The sequence below is a fragment of the Tachypleus tridentatus genome, unplaced genomic scaffold, assembly GCF_004210375.1.
Source record: "Tachypleus tridentatus isolate NWPU-2018 unplaced genomic scaffold, ASM421037v1 Hic_cluster_1, whole genome shotgun sequence".
NCBI lineage: Eukaryota > Metazoa > Arthropoda > Merostomata > Xiphosura > Limulidae > Tachypleus > Tachypleus tridentatus.
Genome location: NW_027467777.1, coordinates 32,703,208 through 32,728,976, shown reverse-complemented (window position 1 = coordinate 32,728,976; position 25,769 = coordinate 32,703,208). Strand labels below are relative to the sequence as shown.

Sequence of the window (25,769 nt, the reverse complement as noted above, 5' to 3'; positions counted from 1 at the left end):
AGATAGCTAATAGTTTAACTGTGTTTTTGTTTGTTTGTTTTGAATTTCGCGCGAAGTTACATGAGGGCTATCTGCGCTTTAACTGTGTTTAACAAAAAAACAACAACAAACAAGCCATTGTTCGATCATCTTTTATATTGGTATTACTTTCCCTTTACGTTGGCCTTGTATTTAGTTTTTACTGGTACATAATGGTAAGACATTCGTGTTAAAACCTCTTCCTTTAATAAATTTACAGTTATCTGTTATTTTGTAATTGATGAATGGTGACTTTGAAAAACACCAAAACCTACCAAAAATGGTACATATTCCTAGGCCTATCAGTTCACTGACGAAGCCCATGTTTCGAAGTCCGTGGTCACTTGTGATAAACCCAAACGTTCCCCCAGCGATGGGATCCTGGTGTTTAAAAAAGAAACCTTCTTTAATTAGGTAATTTCTCCGACATCTCGATATTTGACAGTAATCTTCGGAAAATTAAGGTTAAGAAACTTTTGAATATTTAGTAATACATCAAGAATACAAGACTAAAGCATAACATTAATATTTTAAGACACATCTCTGTTTAATGTTCACTATCAGTTGATTAATTTCCAGCAAGGCGGTGATCGTAAAGCTCGTAATTAACGTGGTAAAATGATACTTGGAGGCTCCACTGGAACTTTCTCAACCAAAGCTTGGCCTGTATAAAGTCCCTAAATGAATATTATCAAAACGTATATAGAAAATGTGGAAGATGAATAGTTGGTAAACAAGTAGGATAAATTGTGGGGAATATCACAACAGATGTTAAACAATATCTTGCAGTCAACAGCATAAAATAAAGGTTGTATTTCTCTGTTTAAAGCAACCAGCAACTATCACTTCATTACAAAAGCTAGCCGTCTTTTATTCAGTATTTTCTGGACGGATGTATTGAGACAATTATATACTGATGATGTAAATACTTTTAACTGCTAAACGTATATCGCGCGAGTCTTACTTCCAATACTCTTACATATCGGATTTAATTATAATTGTATTTAATGTTGTGAAAATTCTCAACTGAAATAACAGAAGAATGTGGGAGAGTTAAGTTGTAGTTTTAATGTTAGTTTTCACGTGAACTTACCATTAACGGAGATAACAGCATGCTTGATACCATAATGACGCTACTGTCTTCTAGCAGACCGAGGGAAGCCAGAATACTGTAGATAGAGAGGAAAAAAATATAATAAAAAAATATTAACAAACACGAAGAAAGTTTCACATAGAGGTCACTGTTGTCTTCAGTTCCAGATTTACAGCCAACACAAAACTGATCAGCTGCCACTGTGGGAAAGAGGGGACTTGTTCGTGACATTTTATGACAGTGGTAACATTGTAGTTTTGATGACATTCATATTTTTATAACTGTCAAGTGATGTGACGTTTTAAAGTTAAAAATCAGTTTCCTTTTGAAGATTTCACACAAAACGTACACGAAGTGACTGTCAAGTATAACTGGCTCAAAAGTTGACCGACTAAACTTCACTTAATTCGTTTCGTTTATTTATTTAGTAAATACTGGTCTTGATTATGGCAAACCAAAGTCCAGTTACACATGATCGTCTGTAGTGACCGGTCAATAACGTCATTATTAATAACAAAATATTTCAAAAATTAATGTGGGAAATACCATCTACAGTAGCGAGACAGCTCACCTGGCTAGTACAACAAACATCAAGTAAATATACCGTCTAGAGCAGCGAGACAGCTCACCTGGCTAGTACAACAAACATCACGTAAATATACCTTCTACAGCAGCGAGACAGCTCACCTGGCTAGTACAACAAACATCACGTAAATATACCGTCTACAGCAGCGAGACAGCACACCTGGCTAGTACAACAAACATCACGTAAACATACCATCTACAGCAGCGAGACAGCTCACCTGGCTAGTACAACAAACATCACGTAAATATACCGTCTACAGCAGCAAGACAGCTCACCTGGCTAGAACAACAAACATCACGTAAATATACCGTCTACAGCAGCGTGACAACTCACCTGGCTAGTACAACAAACATCACGTAAATATACCGTCTACAGCAGCGAGACAGCACACCTGGCTAGTACAACAAACATCACGTAAACATACCATCTACAGCAGCGAGACAGCTCACCTGGCTAGTACAACAAACATCACGTAAATATACCGTCTACAGCAGCAAGACAGCTCACCTGGCTGGAACAACAAACATCACGTAAATATACCGTCTACAGCGGCGTGACAACTCACCTGGCTAGTACAACAAACATCACGTAAATATACCGTCTACAGCAGCGGGACAGCACACCTGGCTGGTACAACAAACATCACGTAAACATACCATCTACAGCAGCGGGACAGCTCACCTGGCTGGTACAACAAACATCACGTAAATATACCGTCTACAGCAGCAAGACAGCTCACCTGGCTAGAACAACAAACATCACGTAAATATACCGTCTACAGCAGCGTGACAACTCACCTGGCTAGTACAACAAACATCACGTAAATATACCGTCTACAGCAGCGAGACAGCACACCTGGCTAGTACAACAAACATCACGTAAACATACCATCTACAGCAGCGAGACAGCTCACCTGGCTAGTACAACAAACATCACGTAAATATACCGTCTACAGCAGCAAGACAGCTCACCTGGCTAGAACAACAAACATCACGTAAATATACCGTCTACAGCAGCGTGACAACTCACCTGGCTAGTACAACAAACATCACGTAAATATACCGTCTACAGCAGCAAGACAGCTCACCTGGCTAGAACAACAAACATCACGTAAATATACCGTCTACAGCAGCGTGACAACTCACCTGGCTAGTACAACAAACATCACGTAAATATACCGTCTACAGCAGCGAGACAGCACACCTGGCTAGTACAACAAACATCACGTAAATATACCGTCTACAGCAGCGTGACAACTCACCTGGCTAGAACAACAAACATCACGTAAATATAGCGTCTACAGCAGCATGACAGCTCACCTGGCTAGAACAACAACCATCACGTAAATATACCTTCTACAGCAGCGTGACAGCTCACCTGGCTAGTACAACAAACATCAAGTAAATATACCGTCTACAGCAGCGAGACAGCACACCTGGCTAGTACAACAAACATCACGTAAACATACCATCTACAGCAGCGAGACAGCTCACCTGGCTAGTACAACAAACATCACGTAAATATACCGTCTACAGCAGCGAGACAGCTCACCTGGCTAGTACAACAAACATCACGTAAATATACCGTCAATAGCAGCGAGATAGCTCACCTGGCTAATACAACAACCATCACGTAAATATACCGTCTACAGCAGCGAGACAGCTCACCTGGCTAGAACAACAAACATCACGTAAATATACCGTCTACAGCAGCGTGACAGCTCACCTAGCTAGAACAACCATCACGTAAATATACCGTCTACAGCAGCGAGACAGCTCACCTGGCTAGTACAACAAACATCACGTAAATATACCGTCTACAGCAGCGAGACAGCACACCTGGCTAGTACAACAACCATCACGTAAATATACCTTCTACAGCAGCGTGACAGCTCACCTGGCTAGAACAACAAACATCACGTAAATATACCGTCTACAGCAGCGTGACAACTCACCTGGCTAGAACAACAAACATCACGTAAATATACCGTCTACAGCAGCGAGACAGCACACCTGGCTAGTACAACAACCATCACGTAAATATACCTTCTACAGCAGCGTGACAGCTCACCTGGCTAGAACAACAAACATCACGTAAATATACCGTCTACAGCAGCGTGACAGCTCACCTAGCTAGAACAAACATCACGTAAACATACTATCTACAGCAGCGAGACAGCTCACCTGGTTAGTGCAACAAACATCATGTAAATATAGCGTCTACAGCATCGTGACAACTCACCTGGATAGAACAACAAACATCACGTTAATATACCTTCTACAGCAGCGTGACAGATCACCTGGCTAGAACAACAAACATCACGTAAATATACCGTCTACAGCAGCGTGACAGCTCACCTGGCTAGAACAACAAACATCACGTAAATATACCGTCTACCGCAGCGTGACAGCTCACCTGGCTAGAACAAACATCAAGTAAATATACCGTCTACAGCAGCGAGACAGCACACCTGGCTAGTACAACAAACATCAAGTAAATATACCGTCTACAGCAGCGAGACAGCTCACCTGGCTAGTACAACAAACATCACGTAAATATACCGTCTACAGCAGCGAGACAGCTCACCTGGCTAGTACAACAAACATCACGTAAATATACCGTCAATAGCAGCGAGATAGCTCACCTGGCTAATACAACAAACATCACGTAAATATACCGTCTACAGCAGCGAGACAGCTCACCTGGCTAGAACAACAAACATCACGTAAATATACCGTCTACAGCAGCGTGACAGCTCACCTAGCTAGAACAACCATCACGTAAATATACCGTCTACAGCAGCGAGACAGCTCACCTGGCTAGTACAACAAACATCACGTAAATATACCGTCTACAGCAGCGAGACAGCACACCTGGCTAGTACAACAACCATCACGTAAATATACCTTCTACAGCAGCGTGACAGCTCACCTGGCTAGAACAACAAACATCACGTAAATATACCGTCTACAGCAGCGTGACAACTCACCTGGCTAGAACAACAAACATCACGTAAATATACCTTCTACAGCAGCATGACAGCTCACCTAGCTAGAACAAACATCACGTAAATATACCGTCTACAGCAGCGAGACAGCTCACCTGGCTAGTACAACAAACATCACGTAAATATACCGTCTACAGCAGCGAGACAGCACACCTGGCTAGTACAACAACCATCACGTAAATATACCTTCTACAGCAGCGTGACAGCTCACCTGGCTAGAACAACAAACATCACGTAAATATACCGTCTACAGCAGCGTGACAGCTCACCTAGCTAGAACAAACATCACGTAAACATACTATCTACAGCAGCGAGACAGCTCACCTGGTTAGTGCAACAAACATCATGTAAATATAGCGTCTACAGCATCGTGACAACTCACCTGGATAGAACAACAAACATCACGTTAATATACCTTCTACAGCAGCGTGACAGATCACCTGGCTAGAACAACAAACATCACGTAAATATACCGTCTACAGCAGCGTGACAGCTCACCTGGCTAGAACAACAAACATCACGTAAATATACCGTCTACAGCAGCGAGACAGCTCACCTGGCTAGTACAACAAACATCACGTAAATATACCGTCTACAGCAGCGAGACAGCACACCTGGCTAGTACAACAACCATCACGTAAATATACCTTCTACAGCAGCGTGACAGCTCACCTGGCTAGAACAACAAACATCACGTAAATATACCGTCTACAGCAGCGTGACAACTCACCTGGCTAGAACAACAAACATCACGTAAATATACCTTCTACAGCAGCATGACAGCTCACCTAGCTAGAACAAACATCACGTAAATATACCGTCTACAGCAGCGAGACAGCTCACCTGGCTAGTACAACAAACATCACGTAAATATACCGTCTACAGCAGCGAGACAGCACACCTGGCTAGTACAACAACCATCACGTAAATATACCTTCTACAGCAGCGTGACAGCTCACCTGGCTAGAACAACAAACATCACGTAAATATACCGTCTACAGCAGCGTGACAGCTCACCTAGCTAGAACAAACATCACGTAAACATACTATCTACAGCAGCGAGACAGCTCACCTGGTTAGTGCAACAAACATCATGTAAATATAGCGTCTACAGCATCGTGACAACTCACCTGGATAGAACAACAAACATCACGTTAATATACCTTCTACAGCAGCGTGACAGATCACCTGGCTAGAACAACAAACATCACGTAAATATACCGTCTACAGCAGCGTGACAGCTCACCTGGCTAGAACAACAAACATCACGTAAATATACCGTCTACCGCAGCGTGACAGCTCACCTGGCTAGAACAAACATCACGTAAATACACCGTCTACAGCAGCGTGACAGCTCACCTGGCTAGAACAAACATCACGTAAATATACCGTCTACAGCAGCGAGACAGCTCACCTGGCTAGAACAAACATCACGTAAATACACCGTCTACAACAGTGTGACAACTCACCTGGCTAGAATAACAAACATCACGTAATCGAATGAAAGTCTTGAAGATTCACGTAGTCCTTCAATAACCTAAAACATAAAACATAAACGTGTGTTGTTCATTTAGCCAAACATGACAATTGATAGTAAAATGTTTTAATAATTGGACGATTGGGACATAGTAAGCCCTGAATATTGAATTAGTAATATCAATTGATGGATCAGTTTGTAACTAACTGTTTAAAAACAATCTTAAAACATGTTAAAACTGAACATTTTTAATTACATCATTATTTATTGTTCTAGTAGGGGGCTTCCAGATAGAGGCGCATATTTTGTATTTAAGGCAAAGCTACGAATTAGTGATTAGAGAATGCTGATAGTCGTCAGCATCTGCACATGAGGGATTTACTCTCACTTTTATAACGTACTCACAGCTTAAGTACAGGTAATTTGTGGAATTCTACGAATTAAAACCTGGCTCGCTGGCTCTGGAATCCACAGCTGTACAACTGGATCAACTAGCGTTCAAGAAGTTACTGCATGCAGTCGTCGGCGAGGTCGTTCGCTCGATACCTCGTGTCATCAAACATGTTATATTTTAAAGTGCTCTTATAAACGCTCTCTACCGGAAAACAATCCTTAGCTCAGCAGATCTATTTAAAATTAAGGAGACGTTTCTAACAATAAGATCAAAAGATGCTAAGAAGAAAAATGAAAAAAAAACAAAACGAACTCTATACAGGTGTAGTTCCAGGCTAGCTCGTTAAGACAGTTTTCAGTTTGTAACTCTAAAAAGGAAGTTCCAATATTACTCTCAACACCTCACCAGAGGTCACTAGTAAATCAATGTGGAGATTGTTCTTTCTTTCTCTCTGTGTGCGTTGGTCTAAATAAGAAATAGTTGAAGCCACGTTTATAGTGAAATTCCGCAAGCAACCGGTAGGGGCGCTATAAGTAAAGCAGTCTTATGTTTTATGTCTGATTAAGGAAAATGTTTTAAGTTATTTCCATAGATACAATTCATTGAGAAAATATATCGAAAACCAAATGGGTTAGCGTGCAGGTCTGTGGAACGAAAGATCCAAGATTCGAGCAATCATTCACGTTACTCGAAATAGTTGTGGAGATGACGGATGTTGCTCAGTGTTTACCTTCTATGTGGTCGGCATTGCTAAATTAAAAATGACTGTGCTTGAACCTTCTGACCTTTACGTTCGGACTACGTACGTATCGTAGATGTTGCGTTTCAAGTTGTAAATAAAATTTGTGACAGTATTAATCGAAACTTAGGTAAGAGATATGCTATAGTTGTTCTTATATTCAAACTGAAAGACTGTAAGGAAGTTGGTTAATTAATAAATAGCATCAGCTGACAGTTGCTTGGCTACTCTAATCCAACAGTGGTATGCAAATGTCACACTTATAACACATCGATAGTCGCAAAACATGTAGAGCTTTTTGTGGCAACAGGACAAGTAACACAGACCACCGAATCCACAGTCTGACCATCAGGTCACGCCCGGTCACAGTCTAACCACCAGGTCACGCCCGGTCCTGTGCTATGGAAAATATCCTTAAATTGTTTGTTACGTATGACTGAGGCGCTAAAAACATAAATCTTTTAAAACACTTAACTAATAATTAAAGCAAATTAAATATTGTTAATTTTTAAATATTCCACCAGGGGCGTTGCAACGAGAAATTCGGTTAAATTAGCGGAACAAAGTTCCCTGATTAATTTGCCAGTTTTTACATACACGAGTGACAAGAGTTTCTATAGAAACGTTTCTTTTTATTCTGTTCCACAGTTGTTGTTTTATCTATCCATCTACCTTAAAGAAGTGCCCTTCGCATGCGAAAGTAAATAGACATGCGTTATATTAACCATATCTGTGAACTCCATGTGTAATTCACCTGTGTCACAGTTAGCGTAGACGTGATGCTCTTCAAGAACGTTTCCTGCATCTTCCAGAATTCCGAAAGTCCACTCGAAACAATAGTTTTGTTTTCGCCAGCCCTAGAAGAGAAAGAAACCTGTAACATAAGACCTTAAGCCGTCGTCTTGAATGGGTAATGACAAAAACGTTTGTTACTATTCAAGCCGTCTTAAATCTTTGTCGTCTCAAAATAGATTTTTTGTCATTAAAATTTAAAAACTTAAAAGAGGAATTGTTCGGATTTTCTCTTTAACACAAAATTGATGTATTTAAAAAATAAACTAATATGTTTTTAAAACCATTATCTGTACAGAATTATTTCAGAGTTTCAAATGCGTCCACTTTTATTATAGATTCTCTATAATAATAATAATTCTCACATTTAAAAGTCATCTCAACATTGGTTACTTTTCTCGTCATTTCTGACTGAAACTGTTCTCCCGCAAGATGAAGCTCAAATGTTGGCTGTCGATCCGGTAAAAAGATAAACGACTGTATCATAAAGGGTCTTTAAGCTTCATATGTTACATTACTGTAAAAGTAGGCCTAACGTCAAAATCAGTAACGCACCACACTTCCACCTATTGTTTGCTCTACTAAATGATTTCATAGTCTGAATTTAACGACGTCTTCCGAAAATAAACGCTTGGTTCGTTATATCAGTTTTGTAAAGTTTTACTCTTTGAAAGTTCCCCATTCCTGAGGCGTAAAGGATGACATAAACTTTAACGTGATGGTTTGTTCTATGAAATTAAGCATAATGATACACAATGGACTATATGTGCTCTGCCCACCATGGGTATCGAAACCCGGTTTCTAGCATATTAAGTTCGAAAACATACTTGCCGTACAACTGAGGAGAGGCTTAACGTGATGAAAATGCTGGCTAAAACTGGAACTTATTATAATGGCAATGCTTAGAGTTATACACTCAGTAACGTCAATATGTAGCGTGAATGTTGAGAGCTACAACACTTATTAATGGGGACGGATCCCCTAACTACAAACAAGGTAACTAAAACAATAAGAAACCATGACACACTTCAAGCTTCAGACATAGCAGTGGCAGTTCGTATATCCTGGAGCATCCAATGTTTCAAGAACCATCGACGAATGGATAAGTTTATCAGAAGAGACTACTGGATACTGGGGTACCCTGTTGTTGTTACACAACAACAAACAATAACGTGATAATGAACGTGGGATTAGATCGTCACGTGTATAACTGGTTGTGGAAGATGTGACACTATCGCTGTAATTAAGCAACAATTTTTCAAATTATTGTTATATGGTACTGTAATATAATAACCAATGCCATTGTCAGGCTTGGGTGATTCCTGGGTAGATGTTACGTGCTGTAATATCCAATGTAATTGTTTGGATAAACAAATTAATTGAATATGTTGGCGGTATATCCAGAAACCAATGGAATGCATTTACGTCACTTTTTATACAGGCATATTGGTTACAGGGTTTCAACTTTTTAACCATATTGTGTAACAAAAGACCGACATTAGACAATGAATTGGACCGACATATTAACATAAAGCAATGCTATACTTTCTCTAGAGATTTGAATTTACCCAAATAAAACATGTAAATTAGCAGCCATGGCAACAGATACACACTACTTATTCCTACACAGTTTTGTTTACTCACGTGCTTTTCACGCAGAATTCGTCCACGAGGGAGTGATGGTGATAATACACAGAAAAAGGAACAATTCTATAAAAATACGATAATTATGTCAGGATCTTTCCCTAATATATTCAAAACAGTTTATTTCCTAAGCGTGACTGGACGTCACGTTTTTTGCTTTATTTTCAGGTGATAAAATTGTAACAATATTCGTTAATTTATTTTACGTAAAACAAGAATATTTTACTTTATTAGTTGATTGTTTAGATGAAACAATGTTCCTCAGAAGTATATTTCAAGAAAGGAAACAAAATTCAATGAATATTACAGCAAACAATTCGCCTTGATTGAAGTCCTGTTTGGTGATAAAAGTATAAAAAAAGTTTCATATTGTCGAAACTAAATAAAGAACATTTCTAAATCACTGTTTGTTTTGGAATTTCGCACAAAGCAACTCGAGGGCTATCTGTGCTAGCCGTCCCTAATTTAGCAGTGTAAGACTAGAGGGAAGGCAGCTAGTCATCACCACCCACCGCCAACTCTTGGGCTACTCTTTTACCAACGAATAGTGGGATTGACCGTCACATTATAATGCCCCCACGGCTAGGAGGGCGAGCATGTTTGGCGCGACTCGGGCGCGAACCCGTCTAAATCACTGAAGACTAAACAATAGAATATATGTTTAAACATAGGAAAACGATAAAACATAACATGTTTATTTTAAATATATCTACCAGGGACGTAGATTTTTTACACCCGATGGGGGGGATGATATTTCAACCACTTATGTGGACTGGGACTGTTCAATTTGCAAGTTGGTAATCTCTAATTACGTGAATCTGAAAGCTGTAAACATGCAGTCACAGAGTAATCTTGTTGCCACGATACTTGGATGTATACTTAGGCCTACTGACTGATACGAAATATCGCTTAGATCGAAAAGTTTAGAAGCACGCCTATATTAAAGATGTACATTTCGGTTACTAAAAAAGCGTACATCTAGGCCTAATTATGTAATTCGATTGGTAAGAACACGAGAATCACAAGAACAAACACACAATTTGTAGGCCTGTGATGGAATAAAACAATTTAACAGACTAAACTGTAGGGGGGATAATTGTATGCAATATACCCCCCAACTAAAATGTAGCGGGGATAATTGTATGCAATATACCCCCCAACTAAAATGTAGGGGGATGTATATCCCCCAGGATCTACGCCCCTGATATATACATAGAATATTTAGTTAGTTAGGCCTAACACCATTATTTGTACTTAATAAATCATTAAATGTGAATCAGTGTCTGTATTAGCTTATTTACTTAAATTTACAACAATACTTTCATCTAGTGAATAAAAACATTATTTAACAATATTTCTGTTTGAGTAGATAACAATGTTTTCGTTAAGTTTGCTAACAATGTTATATCCGTTATTGTTTAAGCTTATACCTAAGTAAATTAATAAGCAGAATTATACACGTGGTTCACGTTAAAATACTTTTCGCGAGCTTTCAGCCCTCTTACGACAGTCTTCATTGGACATCAAACTTAGAAATTACGTAACAAAATTGCTTTTCAAAGTATGAAAATTGTACTCTCAGTTGTTAATATTTATATCATAACGCAACTAAAATCCTGCAATATTTTGAAATATTCAATAGACATACAATTTTTTTTTCCGATTTGAATAAAAATAACAAACTTAGGTGTATAGAATCTCTTTCAATTAGTGGGGAGGTAAATATTCTTTGAAAAACTTCCTAAACATCTACGTCAACAACTTACCCAACAAATGAACCATCATTAACACCAATATAACGTGACCTTAAATAACCAATCACTTCATCAGCCTTCTTACCCGATTCACATGGAAAGTAAATCTAAGAAAGTAGCGGAAAAAAAAATGAAATTCAGTTTTTCGCATTCTAAGTTTTCCTGCTTTTCAAATCACATTGCTTTAAAGTTTCTAGTTATTGCTCACAATTTAAATCTGAATCTATTATTTCAACATAATTTCACTGTCGTTTTATCTAAGTTGTTAAAGAAACTAAACAAACATGATAGATTAATGTTTCATATTTGTCATAATGGCAACCTTCTTCTAAACCAGACAATTTCTTAAAGCATATAATAATAACAATAATAAAAAAAACTTTCTTACACAGGTTTGTGCAATATGATCAAAACCTTTACCCAAGTTTCAGTAATTATTGCACAGAAAAAAACAGTCGCAATAATATCTTATCAAATTTTGACAAATAAGTTCTCCCCCTCCACGAACAAACAAACAAACATGCGCTGGAATAATTGAAAAAGCAAATTAAATATATATCTATAGAACAAACATTATGTCATGAGAGCACGCAAGCGCGCTAAGAGTTAGGTCTAACGAATCTACTTTTGCTAACGTTAGGCTTAATAAACTTTTGTTATTGTTTATTAGAACCTAGTATTTGTTGTATTAAGCTACTGCTTTCTTAAGGCACAGTAATTTGAAATCCATTTCAAATACACTGATACAAAGCTAGTTTAAACTACAGATTTTACTAGCATGCAATATATTTAAAAGTCGGGTGATTGTGCAGTTAAACTTGAGAAAGACGAACGTCTAGAATATTTATTTTCCTTCGTTTTGAATTTCGCGCAAAGCTACACTAGGGCTAACTGTACTAGCTATCCCTAATTTAGCAGTGTAAAACCAGAGGGAAGGTAGTTAGTCATCACCACCCACCACCAACTCTTTGGCTACTCTTTACCCAACGAATAGTGGGATTAACCGTTACCTTATAACGCCCCCACGGCTGCAATGGCGAGCATGTTTGATGTGACAGGAATTCAAACCCATGGCCCTCAGCTTACGAGTAGAGTGCCTTAACCACCTGGGCATGCCGAGCAATTTTCCTTTGGAAAAGGAACTGTACATTTCGGATAACAGGTAAGAGATGGTAAACTAACACATATAAATAACTTTATTTAGTTTTATTTTGTGCAACATTTTAGGAAATTTATTGCTTCAGGCCAGGGACGTAGATTTTTTACACACGATGGGGGGGATGATTTTTGCAACCACTCATGTGGACTGTTCAATTTGCAAATTGGTAATCTCTGATTACGTGAACCTGAAAGCTGTAAACATGCAGTCACAGAATAATTTTGTTGCCTACATCTAGGCCTAATTATGTAATTAGATTGTTAAGAACACGAGAATCACAAGAACAAACACACAGTTTGCAGGCTTGTGATGCAATAATACAATTTAACAGACCAAACTGTAGGGGGGATGATTGTATGCACCATACCTCCCACCTAAAATGAAGGGGTGTATACCCCATTCCCCCAGGATCTACGCCCCTGCTTAAGGCAATAAATATCGTCTTTGAACCTACAAATTAAACTAAATGCAGGTTTCTCTTTAGGACTGCGGTAAGTTTACAGATTTAAAATGCTAAAATCTGGGATAAGATTTCCCGGGATGAACACAACACACAGGCCAGTGTGTGCGTGTGTGTTTTCTTATAGCAAAGTCACATCGAACTATCTGCTGAATCCACCGAGGTGAATCGAACACCTGGTTTTAGCGTTCAGGCCAATGTGTTTTTGTCCTAAAACAAACAAGAATAATGTGAAATATATACACTTCAGCATAAATCTTAGGCCTAAATGAATTCTAATGTTTTGCCATCTTTCGTCAGTTAAGTTACTTTAAAACTTTTAAAGAGGCAAGTATTTTCTTACATGTAAAAACTTTGCATTGGATCTTTATGGTTGAAAACACAAGTGTTTATATTTAAAAAGGCATTTTAAATTTACTCGCAGTCAACAGTTCGGAACGGCCTTTAATATAGGCCTACTATAGTTTTTGACACTGCATTCTGCACTTAGTTTCTAAGGGTTTTTTTTTAAGAAATGAAAGAGTGCATACCAAATTTATTGTGTCCCAGCTGGCCTGATGAGCTCTGGATTGAGAAAAATGCATCGTCGATAATAGATATGGCAAATGTAATTCCCTGAATAACTATTATCATACATTTTAAATTCTTAAGCGGCTATACAAAATACGCGGTGTTAAACATATAATAGGCTTAACACCAATTACGATGACAAGCATAATTGATTAATTATAATCATATTTCGTGAGTTGGTAAATTGACGTCCACGCCATAACAAGGGTTAATGACAGTAGGAAAATGATGGAGAAACAGAAAACTAATTAAAAAAAATAAATGTATAAGTACAGAAAACAATAAAAATGAATTCGTAAAATAATAACCCAGAGAAGGTAAGACTTTCATGAAGGTAAGGTTGAATACAGTAAGCGAAGAGAAACTTATGACTGAATGCGTGTTTTTAAATTATTTGAAAGTAAGCATTTCATGAATTCTATAAGAGAACTTGGTTGGGAGATGTTCTAGATTTTCCGTTTTTGATGTCTTGTATGACAGAGGTACCGTTATGATAAGGACTGAAGTGTCTAGGAACCTCCCTTACAGATCTAACGTGTTTGTGAAAAAGATCACCCAGTCTTCAGACTGATATTCTAACATACAGATCATGACACGTGCTACACTGGATGTAGTTAAGTGACATTACCAAGCGCAGGTGGAACTCATCAATGTACCAGAATAATTTGTTGTGCCTGTCCACGTGGGTCCGGCATGGTCAGGTGGTTAAGGCACTCGACTCGTAATTCAAGGGTCGCAGGTTCGAATTCCCGTAACACAAAACATGCTCGCCCTTTCAGCCGTGTGAGCGTTACAATGTCACAGTCAACCCCAGTATTCGTTGGTAAAAGAGTAGCCCAAGAGTTGGCGGTGGGTGGTGATGACTAGCTGCCTTCCCTCTAGTCTTACATTGCTAAAATAGGGACGGCTAGCGCAGATAGCCCTTGTGTAGCTTTGCAGGAAATTATAAACAAACCAAACCAAACTGTCCACGTGTTTCCAAAAACATTACAATAATTATATATTCCTAGTTCCACACTTCTTTCTATGGGGCACTACATGCACACGTCAGAATATGCCATGTACTGTTTATTCCGCACTTGAATAATTCTTTCATAGTTTAGTTTCTAGGTTATGTTGTGTTTACTACCTGATGGGCGGGCGCCTGTCTGATACGTTGCGTAAAATAAAACCAAAGAAAATGTTTTTATTTAGATATTTTCTTTCTATTTTTATTACCTTTTATCTTAATTTGTCTCATCACATTCTGCGGGACAACAAATCGCTTCCCGATACGTTACACAACTCAACCCACCTGGACAAAATCGTTTTTAGGATTCGAGTTCCACACCGCATTGAATATTCCAAAATTCCGAAGGTCTCGTCTCAGCTTCTAGAAGACAAATATACATCAATAAAATAAGATGTAGCCAGGAAGGGAGGCCCTCAAGCTTCAGAGACGCGATTCAGAATTTCAACAAAACAACTAAAAACATGTTTAAGAAGCTCGTAACAAAAAGTAACTTCTCGCTGTTACTTTGTAAATGTTACTAAATGTTGTTTTTTTTACAACACCAATCGTTGTTATTAGATCCCCACACTCGTACTTTTTCCGAAAATGTTTTTCTCAATGACGTAACTGCACAGTTATTGTTAGATTACCAAAAATACAATGCCACTTAATTAAGCACAAACGTATCGTTATTTCTTACGTTGCTATACAACTCGGCTACCAATTATCATTCGTTTGGAAGTTAAGCCTAAAACGGATCACGTTAGTGAAACAAAGCTTTTGAAACACGACTTTTAATGAGTGAAGTTATTTTAAAGTATCAAAAAATTTAACAGAATGACAAAATCAACCTTTCTCGAAAGTTCTAGAAAAACCAAACAGAAGTCGTTGTTGTTTGTAAATTGGAAATATTTTCATACGTGTTGCTCTTCTTAGCCTAAATTCTCATAGGGGTTAGTTTGAAGAGATCGAGTTAATCACAACTCACTTAACCCTAATACCATTAACTCGTTTACCTACCGATTGGTGGAAAAAAAATAACATATTACGTTCAACAACTTTGTGCTTACATCTGCTCCAACACTAATTGTACAGAGCAAATCCAAACGACCACATGAAAGGATTCTCCAGTTAACAGGTAACTAACGTGAATAATTCGCAGTATTTGTGTTTGTTTTCTTCATTTTCATGTAGTTTATTTGTGACGCGAAACTCTGAAATCAAATTATAGACCTACAAGAAATCTGTAGGAGAAAAAACAAAACAAAAACTTTAGGGTTAACTCATCCAGCCCTTTCTTAAATTTTCCCCACCTGCCTCTCCCTGGTGGTTGAGTGATAACTGTGTGCGCTTTAAAATAAATATTTATTTAGAAATTGTTTAACTTACCTCTTCAATGTCGGGACATTCTTTCAGTGAAACCGGTTCTTTCTGAGAATTGGGGGTGTTTACGCCTGAAAACAGTATCACGTGATGAGATATTAAAGTAAGATAGGCGTCTGCTTTAAACTTTTTCAGTTTGTGTTTTGTATTGAAAATTATACGACTAGTTTCTAACTAAACGAAAATTTACCTAAACTTTGCAAGACCAACCGACGTATAATCACAAAATATTGGTTTATGAAAGGTCGATGCATCTCAACGTTTCTTGGTGTAACAGTTTTCATCTAATATTTTAATATAGGACAAAAAATGACTAAAGCGATTACTGACTGTTCTAGAAAAGTTCTAAAGAAAGAGAGGGAACTGTACACAGCCATTTTAAAACTGTCTGGTTGTGTTAAAAGGCCTTTCACGAATCTTCATGAACGTAATACTTGCAGACTTAAATATTGAATGATAGAGTAAGCTTCACTAACTTAAAACAACTTGTCAACTAAACTAGTATATCAGGTCATCCCATAAGTAATGTCTGAAAATTTAACACAGGATGTGTATAATCATTTCTATCTTTGTAGAAGGCTTCAATAACTAAGATATGTAGTAGGACGTGTATAAAAATGTTCAGACAAATAAAAGAAACTAACCCAATTCCACTTTTTCAAATCATTAATCAAATAAACCTTTATGAAGATGGATGTGTCTGAGGAGCACATTAGGCATATAATGTTTTATGAGTTTGAAAAAGGTAATAGAGCAACAGAAACTATACGAAACATTCAAGGTGTTTATGGTGCAGTCTCTCAATGAAAGCTAAATTGAAGGTGGTTTCAGAAGTTCAGGTCAGGTGACTACAGCTTAAGTGATGTGTTACGTTTAGGTCGTCCTGTTGAGTTTGGTGATGACTTGCTGCTGGCTGCACTTGATGAAGATTGTGCTGTAACAGTTGAAGAACTAACACAGAAGCTTAATTCAACCCATTAAACAGTTCACCGTCATCTGTAACAGCTTGGAAAGGTGTCAAAACTTGGAAAATATGTCCCCCATGATTTGACAGAAGCCAACCTTAGAGCAAGAGTGAACATTTGCATTTCTCTGCACTCTCGTGAACGTTACTCACCTTTTTTGGACAGGTTAGTGACTGGGGATGAAAAACGGATATTTTATAAAAATGTTAAGCGCCGCAGACAATGGCTCAGTACAGGTAAACGGGCTAAAGGACAGCCCAAAATGGACCTCCTCCTTAGGAAAGTCTTGTTAAGAGTTTGGCGGGGGATATAGTTGGCGAGATCCACTTTGAGTTGCTGTCACTCAATGTAACGATCACATCAGACTTCTATTGTCAACAGTTACAGTGTTTGAATGTTGCACTGAAAGAAAAGAGCCCTGCTTTGATCAATCATAAAGGTGTTGTATTACACCAGGATAATGCACGGCCCCATACAACAAGGATCACATCTGTAAAGATTGAAGAGCTAGACTGGGAAAAAACTTCCACATCCTCCTTACTCTCCAGACCTTGTCCCATCTGATTATCATCCATTCCGAAGTTTGCAGAACTATCTTGATGTAAAATAGCTTGAAACATATGAAGATGTCAAAGCTACCCTCTCTATATTCTTTTCCTACAAACCCCAAGAATTTTATAGTGATTAAAACAGGTGATCCCTCAAGGCGGTATTTGGCCCCTTTCGGAGAAATATTTCAGATGAATAAATCTGTGGCACCAATGCTACGTAGTCTTTAAATATTGTATAAATATTTACTGAACAACACCTTACACACAGTCCACCACTATAAGAACCTCCACCTTGTTTTCGATTTGTGATTAGTTGGAATTACTGATAAAGGTGGAATTCTCGGAACGCGCGTGACTCAGTTTTTAAAACGGTGAATTGAAAGTTAGATTTGGCTTAATATTTATTTTGGCTCATATTTGACCTAAAGAACAACTAGGGGGAGTTGTAGTTTTATACGTACATAATCGTTGATAACTGTAATCTCGTTTTATCTCGTTTATTTAATGTCATGATGAGAGCACGAGGTTTTAGTACTTAGTTTTATGATAAGCCATTTCTCCATAAGGTATGACCTGATGTTTACGGCGTTATAGTCGTAACCTGCGGGTTCGGAACCCATCACTGAACATGCCCATCCTTTCGATTGTGGTGGAAACGTTATAACATATAATGTGACCATCCGTTGGTAACAAGTAGCCCGAGATCTGACGGTGGGTGTTTTTGACTGTTCTCACTCGTGGCACTGGGGAGAGCTTGTCCTTGAACAGAGTGGTGTAAAATTGGAAGAAAAAAAATCAAAACATAAGTTTCTATATGTCACTTTACAATTAATATTATTAAAGGATCCAAACATATGAATTTTTCATACCATACGGTTTTTATACATGTTTATAGCTTAGTAATTTATTAACAGTACTTGAAAATCGGGTTGAATCACAAAATAAGGAACATGGTAAGATTTCACATGACAAATTTGTTTTTCAGTGAATAATTTAGTATTTTTCACGACACTATTAACAACTACCAGAATAAAAACTTTAAAACTCATACTATTATCTTATTTTCATGAGATAAACATTAAATTATTTGTTCTTTTGTTCCTGGAAGTATTCTAGTTTTAACCGTTTCACTATAACTTCATTATATATTAACAATAATATGTTTGTTACGTCTTGTTAATATTTTGGTTTGGCCTCCTAGAGCTTATTTTTATCTTTCTACATTAATTTTGAATTTAAATTTTTTTTTTGGGGTAAGTTTCACTACTTACTTTTGTTAATACCACTCCTGGGCACTGAAACAACGAACCATTGTCCTCCCATTGTCAATCCCTCTGGAGTTGTGATTGGATTTCTCGTTCTTATTCACGTCAAACCTAGCGGTCATAGGAGATACTACTTAACTTTTATTTTTATACGTTATCATATCAGAATCCCTCTTTTGATTTTTTAATATCAGACATAAAACGAACATATTATCGCACGATATGTACCAAGTATAATAAAATTAATATTACTTTAGGTTTTAAAGCCTCCCTTTTTTGTAGTTAATTAAAATCAAATAAAGTAAACTCTATAAAATCACTTCAAAATCTCATGTTTGAAATATTTTCTTTTTACTGCTAACAGAACATCGTATTCAAGTTTGTCTTTTAACTCTTACAATATTAGCCAATAACATCAAGTTTGACCACTTCTAGAACGATTAAAAATTATTAATTGTTGTACACAACGTATACATTACTTTATAAAATATTATTATTAAGCCTAGCCTTTGAAAACTGTCATTTAAATAACCACTATCTCTTTGGAACGAAAGCAAAACCGTGTCATTTATAATCCTCGAAACAACTAACGTACCGACACAAAGTTTTGTGAAATCAGATATAACAGTTAAGCCTAAAGGATATTAGGTAAGCTTTCTGAAAATTATTGTTCCAAGTGTTATGTGAGATAAGATACGTACATACATGTATCTCATAATTCGTATACTGGATGTTTACTTAAGGTATGAATTTACTGTCAATTTAACCTTTTATTATATTGTGGTGACTCCGGTAACTGAATATCTTGTGTTAGGTCAGAGGTGATGATCTGAAAAGATCAGATGTTTATGATAACTTCTCTCTCTGATTCAGGTTTCATAAAACTGGTAAATTCATCTGAGTACGTTACCAAAGTCTGAACTTCAACCATCACCAAACTGAAACGATCCCCTCAAGTGAACTGACTAATCCTAAGTTTGTAGCTTTACTGAGCTCAATGTTTGGTAGTCTCATGGGGAGAAGTTTGATGAAATATTTACTGGGTGGGGACATATTACTTAGTTTATTTTTATCAAGGTTCTTTAAATAGTTAACCAAATTTTGGAGAAACATTTATGTTAATTTACTTTATAAACTTTGTATTTGATGCTCTTCAAGCTACTCGTATGTTAAAAGGTCCATGGGGCTTGTATATAAACAGACTGATGTAAAGTTTCTATGTTTTTTAGTGTGTTATCTGCTAAAGTGTCTCTGTTGTTGCCGTCTACAAGTGATGCAACTAAGGGTGGCACGTGACCCCAAATTTTGCCCCATTGAATGAGGAATAGAGACGTGTGTATAGCTATCGATAAAAAGTCTGTTTCAACACAGCAAGTACTTACGCCCTCTACCAAATTCCGCTGTGTTTCATTATGGACTTTTTTATATAAGTGACGCTTTTGCAAGTCTTGTTATTGAATTGCTCGATTTGTTTGATGCAAGTTAATCTCAAACTGTTGATACGATCTTCTATTCTAGATGGTGTTGCTCTCTGCAGCTTTTATGGTACACCATTTCTAACAGAAGAGAGGTCGAATATTAATGATTTAAAATTCTACTTTTGCGGATCACTGTAATCATATTAACCTAGGCTAAAGTACGGATAAAAAATTCAATTTTAAATAACTTAGCCTTGTACTTTTTACTCTCTTGTTTCAATACTTTTTGTATTATAAAACCTTCTATGTAACTAAAGCTAAAGGTAAATACAGATCCTTACCTATTCTTATAGAATTGATTTCTTTTATTATTGCATACCATAAATACAGCATGGTTTAGAAAAAAACATTCGTCTTTGTTCTCTCTGCCTTGTCTTTTCTTTCTTTCTCTTCAGTCACTCATCTGGGAGACCTGAAGTATGTGGTTATTAAGAACTTTGTTCTTCATATTATACAAGTGAAAATTTAGGCTTACAAATGTATGTTCACAGCCTAAAAAGCTGTTAAAACTAAGAAAAATAATTAAAGAAACGCGTGCTCGATCCACGACTGAAATATTTGATAGCGTGAAAGGTTTTAGATAAAATTCAAAAACGCGCTGAAGGTACTAGCTCTAAAGACACACAAACAAATACAGTTCAACTGAAGTATGAACCTACGTTTATTGCTAAAGTATTACACACGCATCTTTAGGGTTAGCACGTTTGTTGCTAAAGTATTACACACGCATCTTTAGGGTTAGCACGTTTATTGCGAAAGTATTATACACGCATCTTTAGGGTTAGTACGTTTATTGCTAAAGTATTATACAAGCATCTTTAGGGTTAGTACGTTTATTGCTAAAGTATTATACAAGCATCTTTATGGCTAGTACGTTTATTGCTAAAGTATTACACACGCATCTTTAGGGTTAGTACGTTTATTGCTAAAGTATTACACACGCATCTTTAGGGTTAATACGTTTATTGCTAAAGTATTACACACGCATCTTTATGGTTAGTACGTTTATTGCTAAAGTATTACACACGCATCTTTAGGGTTAGCACGTTTATTGCGAAAGTATTATACACGCATCTTTAGGGTTAGTACGTTTATTGCTAAAGTATTATACAAGCATCTTTAGGGTTAGTACGTTTATTGCTAAAGTATTATACAAGCATCTTTATGGCTAGTACGTTTATTGCTAAAGTATTACACACGCATCTTTAGGGTTAATACGTTTATTGCTAAAGTATTACACACGCATCTTTAGGGTTAGTACGTTTATTGCTAAAGTATTACACACGCATCTTTAGGGTTAATACGTTTATTACTGGAGTATTACACACGCATCTTTAGGGTTAGTACGTTTATTGCTAAAGTATTACACACGCATCTTTAGGGTTGGTACGTTTATTGCTAAAGTATTACACACGCATCTTTATGGTCAGTACGTTTATTGCTAAAGTATTATACACGCATCTTTAGGGTTAGTACGTTTATTGCTAAAGTATTATACAAGCATCTTTAGGGTTAGTACGTTTATTGCTAAAGTATTATACAAGCATCTTTATGGCTAGTACGTTTATTGCTAAAGTATTACACGCATCTTTAGGGTTAATACGTTTATTGCTAAAGTATTACACACGCATCTTTATGGTTAGTACGTTTATTGATAAAGTATTACACACGCATCTTTAGGGTTAGTACGTTTATTGCTAAAGTATTACACACGCATCTTTAGGGTTAGCACGTTTATTGCGAAAGTATTATACACGCATCTTTAGGGTTAGTACGTTTATTGCTAAAGTATTATACAAGCATCTTTAGGGTTAGTACGTTTATTGCTAAAGTATTATACAAGCATCTTTATGGTTAGTACGTTTATTGCTAAAGTATTACACACGCATCTTTAGGGTTAATACGTTTATTGCTAAAGTATTACACACGCATCTTTAGGGTTAGTACGTTTATTGCTAAAGTATTACACACGCATCTTTAGGGTTAATACGTTTATTACTGGAGTATTACACACGCATCTTTAGGGTTAGTACGTTTATTGCTAAAGTATTACACACGCATCTTTAGGGTTGGTACGTTTATTGCTAAAGTATTACACACGCATCTTTATGGTCAGTACGTTTATTGCTAAAGTATTATACAGGCATCTTTAGGGTTAGTACGTTTGTTGCTAAATTATTACACACGCATCTTTAGGGTTAGCACGTTTAATGCGAAAGTATTATACACGCATCTTTAGGGTTAGTACGTTTATTGCTAAAGTATTATACAAGCATCTTTAGGGTTAGTACGTTTATTGCTAAAGTATTATACAAGCATCTTTATGGCTAGTACGTTTATTGCTAAAGTATTACACACGCATCTTTAGGGTTAGTACGTTTATTGCTAAAGTATTACACACGCATCTTTAGGGTTAATACGTTTATTGCTAAAGTATTACACACGCATCTTTATGGTTAGTACGTTTATTGCTAAAGTATTACACACGCATCTTTAGGGTTAGTACGTTTATTGCTAAAGTATTACACACGCATCTTTAGGGTTAATACGTTTATTACTGGAGTATTACACACGCATCTTTAGGGTTAGTACGTTTATTGCTAAAGTATTACACACGCATCTTTAGGGTTAATACGTTTATTGCTAAAGTATTACACACGCATCTTTAGGGTTAGCACGTTTATTGCGAAAGTATTATACACGCATCTTTAGGGTTAGTACGTTTATTGCTAAAGTATTATACAAGCATCTTTATGGCTAGTACGTTTATTGCTAAAGTATTACACACGCATCTTTAGGGTTAATACGTTTATTGCTAAAGTATTACACACGCATCTTTAGGGTTAGTACGTTTATTGCTAAAGTATTATTACACGCATCTTTAGGGTTAATACGTTTATTACTGAGTATTACACACGCATCTTTAGGGTTAGTACGTTTATTGCTAAAGTATTACACACGCATCTTTAGGGTTAGTACGTTTATTGCTAAAGTATTACACACGCATCTTTAGGGTTGGTACGTTTATTGCTAAAGTATTACACACGCATCTTTATGGTCAGTACGTTTATTGCTAAAGTATTATACAGGCATCTTTAGGGTTAGTACGTTTGTTGCTAAATTATTACACACGCATCTTTAGGGTTAGCACGTTTATTGCGAAAGTATTATACACGCATCTTTAGGGTTAATACGTTTATTGCTAAAGTATTATACAAGCATCTTTAGGGTTAGTACGTTTATTGCGTATTATACAAGCATCTTTATGGTTAGTACGTTTATTGCTAAAGTATTACACACGCATCTTTAGGGTTAGTACGTTTATTGCTAAAGTATTACACACGCATCTTTAGGGTTAATACGTTTATTGCTAAAGTATTACACACGCATCTTTATGGTTAGTACGTTTATTGCTAAAGTATTACACACGCATCTTTAGGGTTAGTACGTTTATTGCTAAAGTATTACACACGCATCTTTAGGGTTAATACGTTTATTACTGGAGTATTACACACGCATCTTTAGGGTTACTACGTTTATTGCTAAAGTATTACACACGCATCTTTAGGGTTGGTACGTTTATTGCTAAAGTATTACACACGCATCTTTATGGTCAGTACGTTTATTGCTAAAGTATTATACAGGCATCTTTAGGGTTAGTACGTTTATTGCTAAAGTATTATACAGGCATCTTCAGGGTTAGTACGTTTATTGCTAAAGTATTATACACGCATCTTTATGGTTAGTATGTTTATTGCTAAAGTTTTATACACGCATCTCTAGGGTTAGTACGTTTATTGCTAAAGTATTATACACGCATCTTTATGGTTAGTATGTTTATTGTTTAAGTATTACACACGCATCTTTAGGGTTAGTACTTTAACAAGTACAGCTCACATGTCAGTTTATATTGTTATAAATATTTAACAAGTACAGCTCACATGTCAGTTTATATTATTATAAAAATTTAATTTTGAATTTTATTAATTTTAAAATTTGTATCTTATATATTTTTATTTTATAATCTGTGCCAGTTCATTTCGCATAGTCCCCCAATGGCTCAGCGGTGTGTCTGCGGACTTACAACGCTAAAAACCGGGTTTCGATACCCGTGGTAGGCAGAGCACAGATAGCCGAATGTGTAGTTTTGTGCTTAATTCAAAACAATAACAACAATATTTCACATAAATAAATATATATATGTTTTTTAAATGCACTCTCTTATCTGTCCCTCATTGTTACAGCGGTAAGTCTGGGGATTTATAACACTAAAATGAGGAGCTCGATTCCCCACAGTGGATTCAGCAGATAGCCCGATGTGGCTTTGCTATAAGAAAACACACACACAATCTTTATTTTTGTGTGTATATTTTAGTTTGTAAAAACTTTTAAAGTTCTAGTCAAATAAGGTCACCTATAGAAAACTCTTCTATTATATAGCATGCTAAAGGGGTACATAAAGATATATGGGTAGAATAGACAAATACCCTGATACACCCCGACTCCTACGAGGGATAGAAGTCCACTTCAGGTTGTTTTAAATGGTTTGATAACATCGTATCTAACTGGTAGATTGGGTTGTGGTTTGTTTCTTGATGAGTGGAGACTATGACTCACTTCAGGTTCTCGGTCATAAACGGAAACATTTTAAGGGGGGGTCTTTTTTTTTTTTCTTTTCTTTCTCTAACAACAAATCTGAGTTGTCCTCTAACTGGTACGTTTGGTTTGTTTTGAATTTCGCACAAAACTACTCGAGGGTTATCTGCGCTAGCCGTCCCTAATTTAGCAGTGTAAGACTAGAGGGAAGGCAGCTAATCATTACCACCCACTGCCAACTCTTGGGCTACTCTTTTACCAACAAATAGTGGAATTGACCATCACATTATAACGCTCCCACTGCTAAAAGGGCGAACATGTTTGGTGTGAGAGGGATTCAAACCCGCAACCCTCGGATTATGAGTCAAGTGCCTTAACCGCCTGTCCATGCCGGGCCCTAACTGGTACACTCAGTATCATCTATATACTTTACAACAGAATATTATTGAAATACTAAATTAGAATATTTCGAAATTTAAAATAAGATATCAGTTCCGATTCCTGTTTTTGTTGTTTCGTTTTTATTTAATTGAAGGAAAAGGGGGACAATGAGACACCACGGGGTTAAGTTTAAAACATGATTATCAGAAAGCATAAGCTTCGGGTAACGACCTGTCAAGAGGACCCGGTCCTTTACAAGCACAGAGTCTGTCTTTTATGTGGACAACAGACATATGAATCTATGATTTACGTAAATCAACTTATATTAATTTCACTGTTTCCAGAAGACAACCTATCTTATGTGGTAAATTTCAAAGTTAACCAGATCAAATCGGAAACGTTTTAACTTCATTAAAACAAATCATGAAGTTAAATAATCCTGAAACAATATGTTAGAGAAGAAATT

At 36.8% G+C, this 25,769-nt stretch overlaps 1 protein-coding gene across 1 annotated transcript in view; it reads right to left on the bottom strand.

Annotated features, from left to right (window-relative positions):
* The window catches only part of LOC143242049 (uncharacterized), a 33,915-nt gene extending 13,190 nt beyond the window's left edge, over positions 1 to 20,725 (bottom strand). Inside the window, exons 1-10 of the mRNA XM_076485389.1 lie at positions 20,608 to 20,725; positions 18,855 to 18,959; positions 16,074 to 16,138; positions 14,988 to 15,065; positions 11,517 to 11,611; positions 9,751 to 9,816; positions 8,069 to 8,171; positions 6,174 to 6,241; positions 1,112 to 1,187; positions 294 to 399 (exon numbers count right to left, since the gene is read on the bottom strand). Coding sequence (XP_076341504.1) covers positions 294 to 399; positions 1,112 to 1,187; positions 6,174 to 6,241; positions 8,069 to 8,171; positions 9,751 to 9,816; positions 11,517 to 11,611; positions 14,988 to 15,065; positions 16,074 to 16,138; positions 18,855 to 18,906 — 709 coding nt within the window. The 5' untranslated portion in view covers positions 18,907 to 18,959; positions 20,608 to 20,725. The remainder of the gene's footprint in view (positions 1 to 293; positions 400 to 1,111; positions 1,188 to 6,173; positions 6,242 to 8,068; positions 8,172 to 9,750; positions 9,817 to 11,516; positions 11,612 to 14,987; positions 15,066 to 16,073; positions 16,139 to 18,854; positions 18,960 to 20,607) is intronic.
* Between the last annotated feature and the right edge of the window lie 5,044 nt (positions 20,726 to 25,769).